At 46.4% G+C, this 17335-nt stretch overlaps 1 protein-coding gene across 3 annotated transcripts in view; it reads left to right on the top strand.

The window, feature by feature from the left end:
* Nucleotides 1-17335, top strand: part of TTC7A (tetratricopeptide repeat domain 7A) — a 194450-nt gene that overhangs the window by 22761 nt on the left and 154354 nt on the right. For all 3 annotated transcript variants that reach the window (XM_007476857.3, XM_056820018.1, XM_001375518.4), the window contains exons 4-5: nucleotides 13501-13631; nucleotides 15595-15722. In XM_007476857.3, coding sequence (XP_007476919.1) covers nucleotides 13501-13631; nucleotides 15595-15722 — 259 coding nt within the window. The remainder of the gene's footprint in view (nucleotides 1-13500; nucleotides 13632-15594; nucleotides 15723-17335) is intronic.

The following is a 17335-nucleotide window of genomic DNA, read 5'->3' as shown; positions in this document are numbered from 1 at the left end:
GAAGAGACGATAGATAGGACAGATTTCCTGTAAATAGAAATGATGAGATTTACCATCTCACTGGGGGAGAGTTACTAGTTCAGTTGGGAATGGAGGTGTGAGAAAGTAGGAAGTCTAGAGTGACCTCTGAGGTGGTGAACTTTGATGACAGAAGACTAGTCCTGGCCTCAACAGAAGTATGGAAATTTGAGAGCTGCATGGGGTTTTTCCGTTTTTATTTTATTTTATTTCAATAAACCCATTTCTCTCCCTCTTATCCCACCCCCCCCCCTTTAAAAAGAAAACAAAAACCTTGTAAAAAACATGCCTGGTTAAACAAAACAAAAAATCTGTCTCAGTCTGTCCTGAGAGTCCATTTCTTCTGTCCAGAATGGGTAGCGGGGTTCTTTTTTTTTACATTCTTTTTTTTATTGATAATTTCTTTTTTTTTTATTAAACAATATTTTATTTGGTCATTTCAAAACATTATTCATTGGAGACAAAGATCATTTTCTTTTCCTCCCCCTCCCCCCCATAGCCGACGCATGATTCCACTGGGTTTCAAATGTGTTCTTGATTCGAACCCATTTCCATGTTGTTGGTATTTGCATTAGAGTGTTCATTTAGAGTCTCTCCTCAGACAGGGTAGCAGAGTTCTTAAATTTCCCAAGATTGTCTTTAAAGTGGTATTATTTTAGAGATCATTCCCTTGGCTCTATTCACTTCTTTCCAGATCAGCTCATACAAATCTTCTCAGGTTTTTTGGAAATTGTCCCCTTCATTACTTCTTACAGCATAATAACGGTCCATTACTTTCATTTACAATAATTTTTCCAGCCCCCCCATTCATGGCCACCCTTTCAATTCTTTTCCACGAGCTGTCATTTATTTTCTTTCTTTTTATTTTTATTTTTAATTTTGTTTTTTATTTTAAACTCTTACTTTCTGTCTTGGAATCAACACTGTTTATTGGCTCCAAGGCAGAAGAGTGATAAGGGCTAGGCCATGGGGGTCAAGTGACTTGCCCAGGGTCACACAGCTGGGAAGTGTCTGAGGCCAGATTTGGACCTCCCCTCTCTAGGCCTGACTCTCCATCCACTGAGCTACCCAGCTGCCCCCTGTCCTTTATTTTCTGTACTTGAGTCCTTTTCTTCTTTCTCTGAAGTCTTTGGGCCATAGGCCTAGTAGAAGGGTGTCTGGGGAAGGTTTGTAAGATAATGAGTTTATTTTGAATGTGTGGAGTTTCAGATGCCCACAGGACATCCATTTTGAAATGTCTAGTCGTCCATTGGAGATTCTTAACCCGAGACCAAGGGAGAAATTAGGGCTTGGAATCCTTCTCATAGAGATGATAGCTGAGTTCCTACGAGTTGAGGAGGTCACCAAGTGAGAGGGAGAAGAGAAGTGGGCCTAAAAACCTAGAATGAGGGTCAGGGACGGCTCCAGGTGCCCTGTCTGTGACCCTGTGACCCTGTGACCCTGTGACCCGGACTGGGGAAGCTCTAGCAGAGGAGCCTGGGCAAGAGCGGTCAGGCGGGGGAGGGGGGGGAGGAGAAGGAGCGGCTCTTTGCGGAGGGATCTGGTGCCGCAGAGCGGCTTTGGCGGAGGGACCGAGGAGAGATGGCGCTGCGGAGGCCAGCTGTGAGGCAGAAAGAAGCGGCCCAGGAGGGTCAAAGGCAAGGGAAGGGGTCCGAGGGAGGTGAGGACGCTTGTGGGGTCACCAGACTGTTTCTGCTCATTTCCTTACAGTCCTGGTGGGCAAGGCCTCTGGGTCCGTGGCTGCGGGACACAGCGCAGGCACTCAAGCCACCAGCTGGAAAGCGTCTTGGGGAAACAACCTTGCGTTCTCGGTGGACAAAGGCCAGAGCGCCCTGGGGAGAGGAAGGAGGGGAGTAGAGCCTTGAAGGCCAGGACTAGACCAAGCAGGACAGGGAAGTTGGGGAAGCCAGGGCTGCTGAAGGAGCAAGGGGAAGAACCCAGGAATTGCTACTCCATGGCCACGGGTCGACCCAAGCCTTCTCTTCTCACGAAGCCATCCCACAGCTCCCCCTCAGACCTGAGGTACGAGGCCCCATGGCCTTAATTTTTCTGCGGAGGAAACTGACCGCGAGCCCCAACATAGAGCTTTTTGGGTCTTGTAAAGCCCTTTACAAATATCATCTCATTAATATTACAAATATCATCTCATATGACAAACCCGGGAGTTAGGTGCTGTCATTACCCTCATTTTATAGATGAATAAACTAAGGCAGTCAGTGGGGAAAGATTTGCCTGGGGCCACCCAGCTAGTTAGCTGTCTGCAGCCTCTCCTGTCACCCTGCTACACCGAGTGAGATCCGGGAAGGTCACCACACCATTAGTGAGGAGCAGAGTTAAGATTTGAACCCAGAAGCGGGCTCCTCTGTTCTGTTCAGACTTCTGGCTGAATCAATGGCCCGCGGGCTCTCCTCCATTGGTCCCAGAGTGTCTGGCTAGCTGTGGGCGGGGCCTCGTAGACTGGCCTCTAATTAGAGGCCTTGCACGGAGGACCGCCTTCACTGTCCAGGAGTGTGGAGGGGGGGAGGGGCTTTCAAACATTTAAGCCCTTACCCCCTGCCTGAGCAAGACCAAAGGGTGAGGGCCAGCCAGAGGGCCAGTGGGGTGAGTGACTCCGTCCAGGGTCATGCTACCGTACAGCCTCTCCTACCGTATCGGCACCCAAGGAGGGGCACCTCTAAGGCTTTGAGCAAGAAGCGGTCTCTCAGAGGAGCCCTGAAGGATGGTGGGAATCTCACTTAGGGATCCTGGCTTCCTGGGCAGTCGATACACAGGAGCTCTTCGCAGGCCTTTGAGGGAGGGGAGACAATGGCGGGAGTCCTGGCTCGGAAGCCTGAAGACCCGGATTCACCTTCTACCTTAGGGCCCCTCGGGCTAGGAATGGCGCTTCCGCGCAGCTTCCTCAGAGTGCCCGGCTTGGACTAGGAGGCTTCTGGCAGATCCACCTGTACTGTGGAGCCCGGTGAGGGGGAGGACAGGCCCCTTGTCAGAAATTGGAAGGAAAGAAGGTTGTTGTTTGGGGAGTGAAAGGGGAGGGAAGGCTTTTCATGGAGGATGCTGTGCCCAAGTGGGGCTTTGAAAGGAAGGAGAACTTCTAGGACGACGCTGGGGGGAAGCCGACTTTATTGGAGGTCCCCCTCTTCACCCCCCCCCCCACCCCAGTCAGGAGCGATCACCGGCCAGCGTGCCTGGTGCTCCCTGGGCCCCCAGTGGGAAGCTCTCCATCCCCCCATCTCAGTTGTTGCTGGCTTCCGTCTCTCCTCACAGCTACCAGCTTGGCCTTGCCACCCAGGCCTACTTCAGCCTCCAGAAAGCAGGGAACCCCACCCTGTGCCCCCCTAGTTCTGGTCCTGGCCCGAGAGCAGATGGAAGGCAGGAGGAGCATCCAGGGGCTAGTGAGGAAGCCCTTCCTTCTTTCCATAAGTTCCCCAGCAGTGGCCTAAGCCACTTCTCCGGTCCCAAGCCCCAAAGGGCCAGGGCCAGGGCCCTGGCCCTGGCCCCATTGCTTTGGGTGATGGTTTTTCAGGCCAGCAGTGTCTTGAGGGATCCATTTGTTTTGGCCTCCTCCCTGGGCATTGCCTTCTGGCTTTATGGGCCTGGGTGCATAGAGCTACTTTTCTCTATTTCTGGGTCTGAGTTGGGTGGCCTGTAAAGAATTCTGATGGAGAGCTTTGAGGAAAGGGGGAGAAGGCCTCTGTGCAGTTCTTACCTGGTGGTCAGGATGGTGTCACTGTGGCCTTTTTGAGCTAGGTGCTCCCTGCATAGAGCCCTGAGTTCAAATCTGCCTTAGACCCTAGCTGTATGACCTTGGGCAAGTCACTCAACTTCTGTTTACTTTCATACCCAGAGAAAGAAATGGCCAAGCACTCTGTATCTGTGCCAAGAAACCCCCCCAAATGGCACCCATTCCGGCTCACAGAGTTGGATGTGACCAGAATGGCCAAAGAACCAGTAGATACAATTAAGTGCGGCCCGTTCTTTTGTCTGGTCTCGTTCAGGCACTGTCCTCAGTGCCTCCTTGTCTTGTTGGAGTCAGCTTGCTCTGGTGGCTATGGACAAACACGGGCCTCTGCCCTTAGCAGCTGCTCTGCAGTCTAGTCAAAGGGGCAAGACTTGCCCGGGAAACGGCCCAGCCTGCAGGAAGGACTTGCTGTCAGATTTGGCCCATCTCCTCATGCCCTTTGCCTAGCCTTCTGCCTTAGAGTTGTTCCTGAAAGGAAGGGGTTTGGGTGCTGGTTGAAGTAATTTACTTTTTGAAGTCGTCAGTCTGTTTCAGATGGGGTGGCACAGGCCTTAGAGAGCCGAGGGAGAGGGAGCTCCCGCTTCCTTGGGGCCTTCAGCTTTTCCATTCACTTTCCTCATCACTACCAAGAATGGATCAAATTCTGGTTCCCCTTTGGATGCTTCCAAGGGACCGCATGACCTGGGACATCGAGTCTTTATCTCCGTTTTTTCTTCTGTTAAATGGCAGGCTTGAGCTTGATGGGAGCCCCTTTCAGCACTAAATTGATGCGTTTAGGAGCCTGTAGCGGCCAATAAGGCCAATATTATTGCTCTACTTTACAGAGGGAAAGCAGAGGTCCTGACCCGCCTAGTTTCTTGTTCATGGTCTCTGAGCTCCGAACAACAGGCTTTCAGTCAGCAGCCCTTCCTGCCACTTTTGGGGGGCCTCTGTTGCACAGCCAGCAGACCACAGAAGGTTTTGAAATGTGTTCCGGATGGGGCAGGCTCTGCTTGAGTGACAGGAATACCTTTACCCCTGCTCCTGGGCGAGCTCTTGGAGTTACAGCATTTTCGAATTGCCAGGGATCTTGGAAAGCCCTCTGTCCTGAATCCTGTTAGCAGGCCAGCGAAGCCTGTGGACCTCTGTTGGGAATGTTTTTAAATGAATAAAATAAAATACACAGGATTGGTAAGATTAAAATTAATATCCAAGTATTATATTTTATAAAGTTTATTAGAAAGAAACAAAAGGACAAAGTATAACACTTAAGTATGACCACATGTGAAAAATTCTGCTGCTTGTCAATCACCCAACTTTCCCCAGCCGAATTCCCAGGAAAAGAGAGCAAGAGGCGGGGCCACACAAAACTTACATCCTCCCTACGTTAGCCCCAGGTAAGGAGAAGGAATATGGGAAGCTGCGAAAAGAGAGTCCTTGGAAAGATAATTATACTTGCCCAATTTCAAAAGAAACCAATGATCCTGAAATGCAGTCATCAAAGGATTATTGTAGCGGGACTCCAGGTGAAGATACCCCAGAAAAGCGCTGTCCTTTTCAGAAAGTCCCAAAAGAGTATGCCTCTCTCTTGTGGGGGTTTTAACGCCACTTACCTGGAAAAAATTCAGAAGCCAAGAAAGGGAAAGGCATTGAATAAAGGCAGGCCAGAATGTTGTCAGATCATGCCCAACGTGACGGAATTCTTCGACCTGTAGGCATAGGAGGAGCTCCCTTTGAAACGCTCATGGTGTTCTGGTCTAGAAATATGTGTTTAATCAGACATGCCATTCCATTTCTGCAGTGCCTTCCCTTCTGCTCGGCCTCCACACTTGGCCCTCCTCTCCTTCCCTGAGGCCCACATCTGTTTCCTCCCCAGCAACTTGAGCTTTACCTCTTGGCTCATTGCATGTGTGGATGAAGCTTTTGGTGGGGATTTTCCCTAGTCCCAGGGTTGGCTTTATCTCTGAAAGGTGGAGAAGGGTCCTTAGAGGTCCCAGCCTCAGAGCCAGGAAGGGGATGTGCCTTGGACAGAAGGTAGCTGCATGACGTTGGGCCAGTCCCTTCCTGTCTGTCCTCCAGACAGCGCTAAGGAGTTAAGAGTCTGGAGACTGGCTCTGACTGACCCTCCACGGCAGCAGCTGTCCTTAGAGGCCAGGCAGCTACTAGCTGTGACCCCCCAGTGTAATGCAATAACGTTGGTAGGGCAGCCCGCTGCTCTTCTGCAAGGCCTCATGCCAGGCACTGAGGATCCCCAGAGAGATGGTCAAGCATCTCGGCCCCGAGAGCCGATGCTGGGAGGGAGCTGGTATGGCGTGGAGCCCCATAAACATATATTGGGTCCTTCAGAGAACAGAGAGGGGACATACAGGGAGTCATGGGAGTCTTCCTAGCCGCGGCGTGTGAGTGGCCGGGAAGGAGGGGATGACTGGAGGCGAGCCTCCGTCAGGGAGTGCAAGCAGGCCAGTTCCGTGGGAACACGAAGGACCTGGAGGAGACCCTGGAGAGGGAGCGAAGATCCTCGGGGTGGTGAAGGCCTTTTATCGCCCTCCCAAGGAGTTTGTGTTGGATCCCAGAGGCAGCCCCCGAAGTCTCTTGAACAGGGGATTGACAGTCTGGAGCTTTATGAAGATTTACTTCAGATTTGGCATTTAGATGGTGCCTGTAGAGGCCAGCCATTGTGCTTCCCACATGCTGTCTTCTTGAGTCCTCACAATAACCTTGTGAGAGGTGCTATTGCAATCCCAAATTTACAGCTGACCCAAAGGTTACGGGATGGCTGGTTCGTGTCTGAGGCAGGATTTGAACTCAGGTCTTCCTAACTCCAGGCCCAGTGCTCTCCCCATTGTGCCTCCTAGGAGTTGATTTAAGAATCTGTTGCAACAGGAGAGGAAGACTTGAACTTGGGAGGTGGCCATATGAGCAGAGAAGGGGTGAGGATGTTGTGAAGGAAAAATAGAAAACTTTGAATAATATTCGGGGAGATGGAAGATCTCCTTACTTTTTTCTATTTTTATCCTCAGGGCTTAGCAAGTGTGTTTTCATTCCTTCCTTCCTTCATGGTGGCTTTGCTGTGACAGAATGGACTATATTCCCTCCCTGGTGAGCCCTGGCAAGGAAGGAATCTTTCCTGTCTGTGTTTATGTTTCCCATCTTGAGTCTCAGACCTGAACTTCTCATTGAAGGACCTTGGATGCCTGGTCCACGGGGGGTGTTTTAGATCCTCAGGAATCCTTCCCTGCTCTAACATGGCGTGACTGAATGTCCGCTGGCTGCCCCCTGGAGCGGTCCAGCCTGCCTACGAGGCCAGGTTCTCTGGCCTTCTGTGGCTCTCTATCCGAGCTTAAGGCCTCCTGGGTGGGGCTTCTTGGAAAAGAGGCCATCTGTGCAAGATGATTCATTTTTTAAAAGGGGGGAAAAGGAAAGGAATTATAACTGCCCCAGGTTTCAGTCTCGGACTGTGCCAGGGTCAGCAAGGCCCCAAATAGAAAGTGCCAAGTTAATGAAAAAACAAGTCAACTCCCATGCCTGGATTGGAGGCCTCTGGAGGAAGAGAGGCTGACTCTTGCTGAGCAGGCTCCCTTTGCTCTTGGGAAACAAATGGTGTGCCTAGCATTTCCTAGCGGCCCTGGCCTCCAGCCTCCTGCCTCCTGCCCGAGGCAGTCTACAAGTCCCACAAGGCACAGGACAAGGCCTAGGGCTCAGGAGTCACTGGAGCCTGAAGGAAGCTGTTGCCTATATCCTGTGAGATGAGCCTGGCTTAGGAATAGCCCCAGACCCAAAGAGTAAGTCTCTGGGTCTCAGTTTCCTCATCTGAAAAAAAAAAAGAGAGGCCAGAAATTCTCTTAAGGTTTCTTCTAGCTTGTTTTTATTTGGAATTGTCAGTGATTCTTTACTTTGAGTTAAACCTCTTGGATGACACTCTTTAAGTACAAATCTCTGTGGGCTATAAGGTAGGCTTGGGTTGGGGGATAATATATTCAGTCTATTAACTTCTCATTAGAATTTAGTTTATCAGATTATTTCTCCCTAGAGTGGGTGACTAGGCAGAAAAGGCACTAGGGAGTGGCAAGGTGGGAGGCAGCATTGGGAAAGTCAAAGCCAAAGAAACCATCTTAAGCTTTTTGTCCTGTTTGGGCTTCGCTCCAGCCTTGTAAGCAACGCTGCGGTCTTGGGGCCTGGGCCTGGGACCATTTCTCCGGAAGACTATCCTTGGCTTGTCAGAAATCCCATAGGGAACAAGTGGATAGTAAAGGTCTTCTGTGTGCTATATATAGGTTGTCTTTTAAAAACACAAACCAGAACAAACCCCAGGAGAGGCACACTCTTCCTGGGTTTGGGGCAGGGCCCCTTCTAGCCTTCTGTGGTCTGTTCCTACCAACTCCTACCCTGGAGAATCAGGTTTCTGAGGCAGCGCTGTGTCCTGGCCCAGAGGGTGCGGCTGCATTTCTGTGGCTTTCTTCAGGGGAACTGGGAGGGAAGAAGACCAACTGCATGGAGGAGCCAGCATCCCCCCTCTTCCTTCCTCCTCCCTCTGGATATGGCTAGAGAGGAGCAATGCCCATCTTCTGGATGATTTCTGTCTCTTCCCTTCACCCTACGTGAAATAGATTTTTTTATCAACTATTTTTAAAATTCTGGCAATGACTCATTTGGCAGGAAGTTCATTGATATTAATTGACTCAAATAGTTGGGGTTTTCTGTTAGATTTAGTTTTCATAGACTTTGAATTAGAAGGGATTTCAGAGGCTTGGTCCAACCTGAGTGTTGACAAGAGAATCTCTTCTACTATATCTTTAACAAGTAATCATTCAACTTTCACATGAAGACCTAATGAATTCGCTTTTTTTATTAAATTTTTTTAATTAACAAATTTATTTTTCCTTCTCCCCTTCCCCATCTTCATTTAAAATTTAAACGAAATAAAATTTCTACAATGGCTATGTCCAAAAGAATATATATCTCATTGTATAAATTGTTCTTCTAGTTTTGCTCACCCATTCTTTATCAGTTCATACAAGTCTTCCAGATTTTACCTAAAACCATCTCTTTCATCATTTTTAATGGGATTTTAATATTCTATCTCATTTATACACCATAATCTATTCAGCCATTTCTCCAGTTAATGAATAACCCCATTATAAGGTTCTCAATTCTTTTCCACTAGAAAGAGCTATTAAATTTTTGTATATATGGATCCCTTTCCTCTTTCTTTAATCTCTTTGGAGTGTAGGCCTATTTATTAGTTATGTCACTGGGTCAAATAATATGCACAATTTAGTTACTTTTTGGTAGGGTATTAGTTCCAAATTGCTTTTTGGGCTTTTAAAAACTATATTTTTTTCCCCTAAGTTTTGTGAAACTCTCACCTTCTGTCTTAGAATTGATAACTGAGTATTGGTTCTAAGGCAGAATGGTATGGCCTAGGCAGTTAGGGTTAAGGAACTTGCCCAGGCTTACACAGTTAAGTGTTGAGACCAGATTTAAAGCCTAGGACCTCTCATCTCTAGATCAGGTGCTATATCCATTAAGCCACTTAGAAGCCCCTAGATACAGTTTTTAATAATCATTTATTGGCGTTTTGTGATTCATGTTAATTCCCTACTTCCTTTCTTCCCTCCCTAAGATAATGGGTAATATAATATTATACATGTGCTATCATGTAATCCAGATTTCCATGTTTATCATGTTGTGAAAGGAGATGAATATTGCTTATAAAGAGAAAAAAATCATGAATAAAATTGAATTTGCTTCAATCTTCAATCAGACTCCATTAGTTTCTTCTTTGGTGATGGAAACCCTTTTCTTTTAATGAGTTCTTTGTCATTTTCTTGTATCCTTACATTGCCAATAATAATTATTAAGTCATTCACCATCATATGTTAGTGCTGTTACTATGTACAAGGTTCTCCTGGTTCTGCTCACTTCACTTTGTGTCAGTTCATATCAGTCTTCCCAAGTTTTTAGTGATCATCCTATTCATTGTTTCTTTTGGCACAATAGTATTCCATTACAATCATATCCCACAGCTTGTTCAGCAGTTCCCCAATTGATGGACATCCTTTCAGTTTCCAGATCTTTGCCACAACAAAAAGAGCTGCTCTAAATATCTTCCTACAAATAGTTCCTTTCACCCTATCTTTGATCCCCTTGAGATACAGACCTAGTAGTAGTTTTGCCGAATCAATGGGTATGCAGTGTTTTGTGGCCCTTTGGGCATGGGGCCCAATTGCTCTCCAGAATGGTTGTATTTATTTGTAGTTCCACCAACAGTTCTTTAGTGTCCCAATTTTTCAACCTTCCCTCCAACATGTATCATTTTCCTTTTTTTTTTTAATATTAGCCAGTCTGGTAGGTGAGGTAGTAGGGATCTCAAAGTTGTTTTAATTCACATTTCTCTAATTAATAGTGTCTTGAAGCATTTTCCCATATGACTAAAGATAGTTTTAATTTCTTCATTTGAGAACTGTCTATTCTTAGCCTTTGACCATTTATCATTTAAGGAGTGTCTTGTTTTCTTTTCTTTTTAACCTTTATCTTCTGTCTTAGAATCAATATTGTGGGCAAAAGAACAGTGAGGACTAGGCAATGGGGGGGGGGGGGGTTAAGTGACTTGCCCAGGGAACACACAGTGGGGAAGTGTCTGAGACTATATTTGGAGGACCTTCCATCTCTAGATATGGCTCTCTATTCATTGAGCCACCTTTGCCTGCCCCATGACTTGTATTCTTATAAATTTGACTCATTTCTCTCTCTATTTTAGAAATGAGGCCCTTGTCAGAGACCCTTGCTGTATCTCCCCTCCCCCACCCCTCCACCCCCGTTTTTTGTTTCCCTCCTTATCTTGGTTGCATTGGTTTTATTTGTGCAGAAACTTTTTAATGTAGTTAAAGTTATCTATTCCAAATTGCTTTCTTGAATGGTTGTACCAATTCACACCTCCATTACCAGTGGAATGAGGGTCTTCCTGGGCAACCTAATTCACTTTTGGATAGCTAATTGTTAGGAAGTTTTTCCTTACATTGAATCAAAGTCTGGCTTTTGTAATAATTAAAATGGTTGATGTTGTAAACTGTAGTGAGTAAAATAGTGGAAGATATAAATTATAGTAGATGTAAGAATGGGTGAGTAAATTGTGACCGCAGAAAATATGTTTCACTACAGTGTCTTGTTTTTAAATCAAATATAAGGTGGTCGCCAGGGAAATATTCCCAATTATGAATATACCCAAGTCAACTGGGTTTTATAGAGAATTTAATTAATAATACAAACAAGGAATTAAAAGAGAGAAAGAGAGAAAAAGGAAATAAGTATGAAGGGCCTTAAGCCAACATGGCCTAGACCTGAGTCTTAAGAGAGAGAGATCAGTCAGTCAGTCTTTTATCACTCACCACAAGGTCTGTCTAAGCAAGGATTCTAGTGACAGAGTCTCCTCAGAGAGAGTTCCAGCCAGAGTCCTCCTCAAAGAGCCTTCCAGCCAGAGACTGTTTCAAAGGGCCTCTCTCAAGAGCCTCCAGAGGGACAGAGTCCCCTCAGAGGAGCTCCAGCAAGACCTCCTTAGAGATTGTCCTCCAAGAGCTTCCCTTCTCCAGAGCCTCTCTCAAGAGATTCTTCCTCAAGCGATCCTCATAAGAGCTTTCTCCAAAAGGATTTTCTTTCAAGAGATTCTGCTTTTTCATATATAGGGGGTTTTCTCCTATGTCACCTCCCCTAAGTCCTTACATCTACCAATCACAGTAGACATTTTCCAAAGGACAACCCATTCTAAAAACACTGCTGGGTCAACTAATCCCCTCAGTAAGTCTGAACCAGAGAAAACACAGCTGAGTTGACTAATCCCCTCAAGAGAAAACCTCTAAGTAAGTTTTCACCTCTTTGCTCCTGGCAAGTTTACAAGTTGCCCGACCTTTATAGGTACCTAGCATCCCATTGTATCAATTCTAAAAACAGGCATGGCTCAAAGAACTCCCTGCCTCATCATAAGCATGGGTCTAAGTACTTTCATTGTTTAGCAAGGAGTTTTCTCCCCTAAAGCAGTCTTAAGTATGGGTGGAGTAGAGGTCTTCCCATTTCTAATCTAAATAGAATTCTCACATCCAAATGTGGAATGTTCCCAGTAGGAAATTGTTCCAATTGAGAATTCCCCGATGGGGAAATTTTTAACATTCACAAGTCTGAGAAATTTCAAGATTTACACTTTCCAACATCTACCCTTTAACCTTTTCTGGGTTGAAGCAGAGTGAGTACAGCCTTCTTATTCAATGGCCCTTTGAATATTTGAAGATGGCTGTCATGGATCCTCCCCTCCTTAAGTTGTTCCTTCTCTAGGCTGCAGACATTCCTTACCTGATCCTCCTGTTGCTTATTCCTGTATCCAGTGTCTGGACATTTCAAGCTTACCGGGGCCGTTGCTATCCATGTGGCCTTGAGCAAAGTCATTTAGCTTCTCTGGGCCTCCGTTTCTTCATTTGTTGAGAGGTGGGTTTGAGCTAGATGGCCTCTAAGATCCTTTGAGCTCTGATAGTTGTTCTTTGTTCCTCAGTGATATATTTTCATTTGGGAAAAAAAAGGCTTATATATGGTTTGCTGGTAAATGTTTACTTAACTGGCTCCCCCCCCCCCCTTAAATAGTGCACACAATATACTTTTAGATCTAATTTACATTTATTTTATTTATAATTTATTTTTTAAACCCTTACCTTCCATTTTAGAATCAAGTATTGGTTCCAAGATAGAAGAGGTTGTAAGGGCTAGGCCATGGGGGTTAAGCAACTTGCCCTGGAGTTACATAGCTAGGAAATATCTGGGGTCAGATTTGAACCCAGGATCTCCCATCTCTATACTCTGCATTTATTAATATTTTCTCTGTCACTAAAAATCTAGATAATCAGCAAAATACTGAATCATATCTTGGTTTTCTGATTTTCAAAGCTCACACTGAACATTTAACCATCTCCTTGAGCAGCAGGTACAAGCTGGCACCAGCACACTGTGTTGGTGTGTGTGTTTGAACTCCCTCAAGCCCTCACTCGATACCACATATTTACTATCATCATCTTACATCTTTGATTTAAACTTTCTTTCCAGCTCAGACTTTTGGAAATCTTAGAGGTGACACGTAAACTTGCCGCTCTGACTGACCCCTTCCCAGCAAAGGGAAAGTCTGGGCGCCAGACATTTCTTCCTCAGTGCTGCTGTCTTTGACTGAATCTTCTTCTGGGACATGCAGCCCCTACTCATTGTTTGTTGCTTTAGCTGTCTCCCAGGCCCTTCTGTGGCACCTCCTGCAGGGTCACATGCGAGGTCCTCTGCTTGTCTTGGAAAGCCTTCCAGCCCCCTCCTGCCTTCCCTGGCCAGCTATTCCTCCCCCAAGATGTTCCCATTTCTCAGCTCTGAGCTTTTCCCTGGCCTCCACACTTCCTGGGACCTCTGCCTCTCTGCCTCCACATTCCCCTGCTTTTCTTCCAGTCTCAGCTGTCTCCCCTTCTACAGGAAGCCTTCCCATATTTCCTCTGAATTCTAGGGCCTTCCCTTGCTGGTTCATTTCCCATTTCCCATTTTTCTTTTCCATACCTCATTCATCCTCAGTTGTTTGCATGTTGTGAGCTCCTTGAGGTCAGGGACTGTCTGTTTTTTCTTTATATGCCCCACACTTAGCTCAGTGCCTGGGACAGACCCACTGACTGATTCCTCCCCACCGCCCTCAGATCTGATGCCACCAGGGCTTTGTTTGCTGCCCCCGTCACCGTGCTCCTCCTCTCTTACAGGCCTGTCCCTCGAACGCCTGCCCGTCTCTGTGGCCTGCCAAGCCCGACTCAATGAGAGGGAAGAAGAAGCTCTCCTTTGTTTTGAGAGGGCATCCTGGATTGCTCAGGTGTTTTTGCAAGAGCTGGAAAAGGTGAGAAGGCAATGAGATGCCGCCCTCCCCCTGTCCCTCCTTGGCTCCCCAGAACGTGAAGGCTAGCAGACGAGGCCACAAGACCTCTGTCACAGACTAGGTAGGAGGTAGACACCCCCGGAGGAGCCTACATACATGTAGGAATAGGGGAGCAGGAAGGGCAGCTTCCTAGAAAAGATCGCCTTGAACTTAGGAAATCCAAAGCCGCTGAGGAAGCCCGAGACGCAGGACCACCAGCCAGCCAACAAGTCCTCGCAGAGTGCCCACTGTGTGCGGCCACGTCCTGGAGGAGGCGAGCGCAAAGCTGAGCTGGCCTTCTCTGGCACTTGAACGGTCACAGAGAGCCCAGTAGGCCCCAGGCTGTATTTACAGATACAGAAGCGGAGCCTCCGAGATGGCCAGGTGCCGCAGGGTCACACAGAATATTATGAAGGGTTGGAATTGGACTTGGACTTCGTGCCTTTGCCCCCTACGCTATCCCATCTGCGCTGGCTCCCGGCGATGAAGCTGGTGAGACTGCTGACTGCCCTCTCTGCTCCTGCCCTGGTGGGTTGTGCACCGACCCCCAAGCCAGAGGCTTGCCCAGACCCTGGAGGGAAAGGGGAAATACTTGGCTGAGAATGACATTTGAGGCCTTCTTTCCTGACGAAGGCGGGGAGCTGATTGGAAGGGGTCAGGTGTGTTGTGTGGACATTTGCCAGCTTCCTATGTGTGGAAAATGCATGTTAGGGGTAGGAAATGCTTAAGAGAGAAGAAAAAAAGTCGGACGGATAGAGAGGCTTTTGTGAGGGAGAGACAAGAGACAGAAGATAGAGTGAGATGGAATGAGAGGGAGGAGGATTCTTCCTCTGGCCTATAAGCTCAGGAAGCCAACCCTTAGAAAGTGGCTAAAAGCCATTATTTTGTATGCTCTGGCTGGATTATAGGGCCCTAGTCTACCCTCATGTGGATGCAGGCAGCCTTCCCTTCAGGGCCCTGGGACAAACTCTGCTATGCTCCCACTGCCCCACACTTGTAGGGAGAGAGCCCGGTGTAGTCTGGAGCAGGAGCTCTTTGTCACGTTAAAAAATAGTTTAGTGACTATATTTCAGTCTAATTGGATTCCTTTATAATCCTATATATTTGGTTTTATGTAGTTGAAAATATTATTCTGGAAAGGGTTCCCTAGACCAGCAGTGTCAGCCCACAGCACTCTTGAGGGCCGCCCCCTCTTCCATCAGATTAAAATGTAATTGGGAGATGTTTAATAAAGTAAATAGAAACACAGTAGAACATAGAGAATTTGAATAAGTGGTTTTCCAAGTCAATATGGGCTGAGATTTAATGGCTCTTTTTTGAGTTTGATTTTGCCATCCCTGCTTCTCCAGATGCCAAAGGATCTGTGATAAGAAAAGGTTAAGGATCTTACCCTCCTTCTAGGAGGAGATTGGTCTCTCAGGGAAGGCTACCTGTCCAAGGTGCCTTCCATGTTGTGACCTGAGGTCTTCTAGCTGCCTTTTGCCTTTTAGTTGGGTGCTTGGTGTTTGGGGAAACAAGGCTCACCTAAGGGAGAGCCCAGGGAACCACAGTACCTGGTGGTTATGCCAGGCACCAAGGGAACCCATCATACAGTGCCCAGTGGTGTTGTTCTCTGCTGATGGAAGGGTAGAAGAGGGAAGAAGGAGGGAAGGAGAAGGCAGAGAGGACCTCATGGAGAGGAGGCAGTCCAGGAACTTCAGGCTTTCAAAGCTAGGACCTACCTAGGCTAGGAAGAGTGAAGGAGGTTTTTTTTTTAATCAAAGTGAAGCAGAATTTCTTTGGTTTTGAGAATTTCACACAGGCTCCTTGCAGTAATTGGTGAAGGGTGAGGGCAGTGGCCATTCCCATGCTCGCATCCTCTGGAGCACAGAGCAGTCACCCAGTCCTTTGATGAGAACTTTATATGTGACTATAACTTTGTCCCCTTCCTCCCCTCTTCTTTTAGTCCTCAAATTATCTCCATTCAAGGGGCCCAAAAGGCTACAACCCAACAGCAACCCTGCAGGATTTTGAGCTGACATACTTCCTGGAAGCAGCCCTCCAGAGTGCCTACGTGGCCAACTTAAAGAAGGGGTAGGTAATCAGCTGCCCCTTCAGCCCCAGGGAATCCTGCAAGCTGCTTGGTGGAGGTGTTTCTGGGAGGAGATGGGTCTAATTTTTTCAAGCATGATGCTCCCTATTAAAGGGAATCTTTTTCCCTTCTTCCTTTCTCTCCCCTCTCTTCCTCTCCATTGTCTATCTGTCTCTCTCCTCTCCCCTCCCCAAATTGTGTTGTGTAGTAGGGAAACAAGTGCCAAGGAGAAAAGAAAGGAAATAAGCACTTATTGAGCACAAGGTGCTGTGCTATAGATTACAAATGTGATTTCATTTGGTCCTTACAACAACCACGTGGTGCAGGTACTATCGTTAGCCCTTTTTTGCAGACGAGGAAACTGAGACAGACAAAAGTTAAGTGATTTTGCCCAGAGTCACACAGCTAATAAGTGTCAAGGCCAGATTTGAACTTTTGAATCTTCCTGACTCCAGGCCCATTGCTATATCCCCTCTGAGTAACATTCATTCAAAGAAGGACATAATTCCTACTCCTATCTTCTAAAGGGGAGGGCACAATGTACAGCACAAACAGAAAGAGAATAAATACAAATAATTACAAAATAGTTAGAAACAAGGTAGTTTGTGAGGGGAGGATACTTGCAGTGTTGAGAGATCAGGAAAGGCTTTGTGTTCAGGAAAGGTTCTCAAACTATTGTCCCTCTCAGGGGACCATGAATAGATTTCAAGGATGGGGATGGGGTGTCCATGAATTTTTTTAATGACTTTCAATATAATTGATTGTTTTTGGTAAGCCTATATATTTTATTTTGTGCATTTAAAAATGCCAGTCTGAAAAAGATCCCATAGTCTTCAACAACCTGTGAAAGGGGGTGGTCCATGACATAAGAAAGTTAGTGCTTAAACTAAGGGGATTCTTTGAGGTGGAAGAGGTGAGGAGGGAGTAAGTTCTGTTCTAGAAATAGATGATAGCCATTGTAAAGGCATGAAGTCCAGAGATAGAGAGCTGTGTGTCAAGAATTGAGAGAGGACAAGTTTCAATGGATCATAAAGTAATGTACAATTAGGCTGGAAAGATAGGTTGGTGTGTAAAAATAATAGTGAGAACTGTAAAAATAATAAAGCAATGGATTGATTATTGATTTATAAACTGATTTTGATACTCTGCTTGCTGTGCTTACAAAGTATCTTCAATTTTATATCCATGAAGTGAAGCTCATAAATGAACTTCTCGTCAGGGCCAGGTGCAAGGATGCTAAAGAGACTGGTTATAAAAAATAAAATATTTATCGAAAATAAAAGGATAAAAAGTTTCTAACTCTAAGGGGTCTCATAACTCCACCCAAATAAAACACCCTAGTTCTGCAAGGAACCAATTCTCCTGTTTCCACAGGCTACACTGATCCTTCCTGATCTGACTAACCCAAATTTTTACTATTCTAAACAAACTAACTCTATTATCCTTATAATTCTTAACTTCATCTCCAAGTTATAAAAATAACAAAGGCTAGTTGACTGAGTCTCAGCAAAAACCAAGTTAGGATTCTGAGCCTTAGCAGACTCAGAGTCCAAACCAAAAGACCAGGGTTTTCTTTGGTCTTCTCAGAGTTAAAACAATCTATAAAAAAAGTAAT

This window comes from Monodelphis domestica, chromosome 1 (assembly GCF_027887165.1).
Source record: "Monodelphis domestica isolate mMonDom1 chromosome 1, mMonDom1.pri, whole genome shotgun sequence".
Taxonomy (NCBI): domain Eukaryota; kingdom Metazoa; phylum Chordata; class Mammalia; order Didelphimorphia; family Didelphidae; genus Monodelphis; species Monodelphis domestica.
Note: the sequence above shows the minus strand (reverse complement) of the source record. Positions and strands in the feature narration are given on the sequence as shown.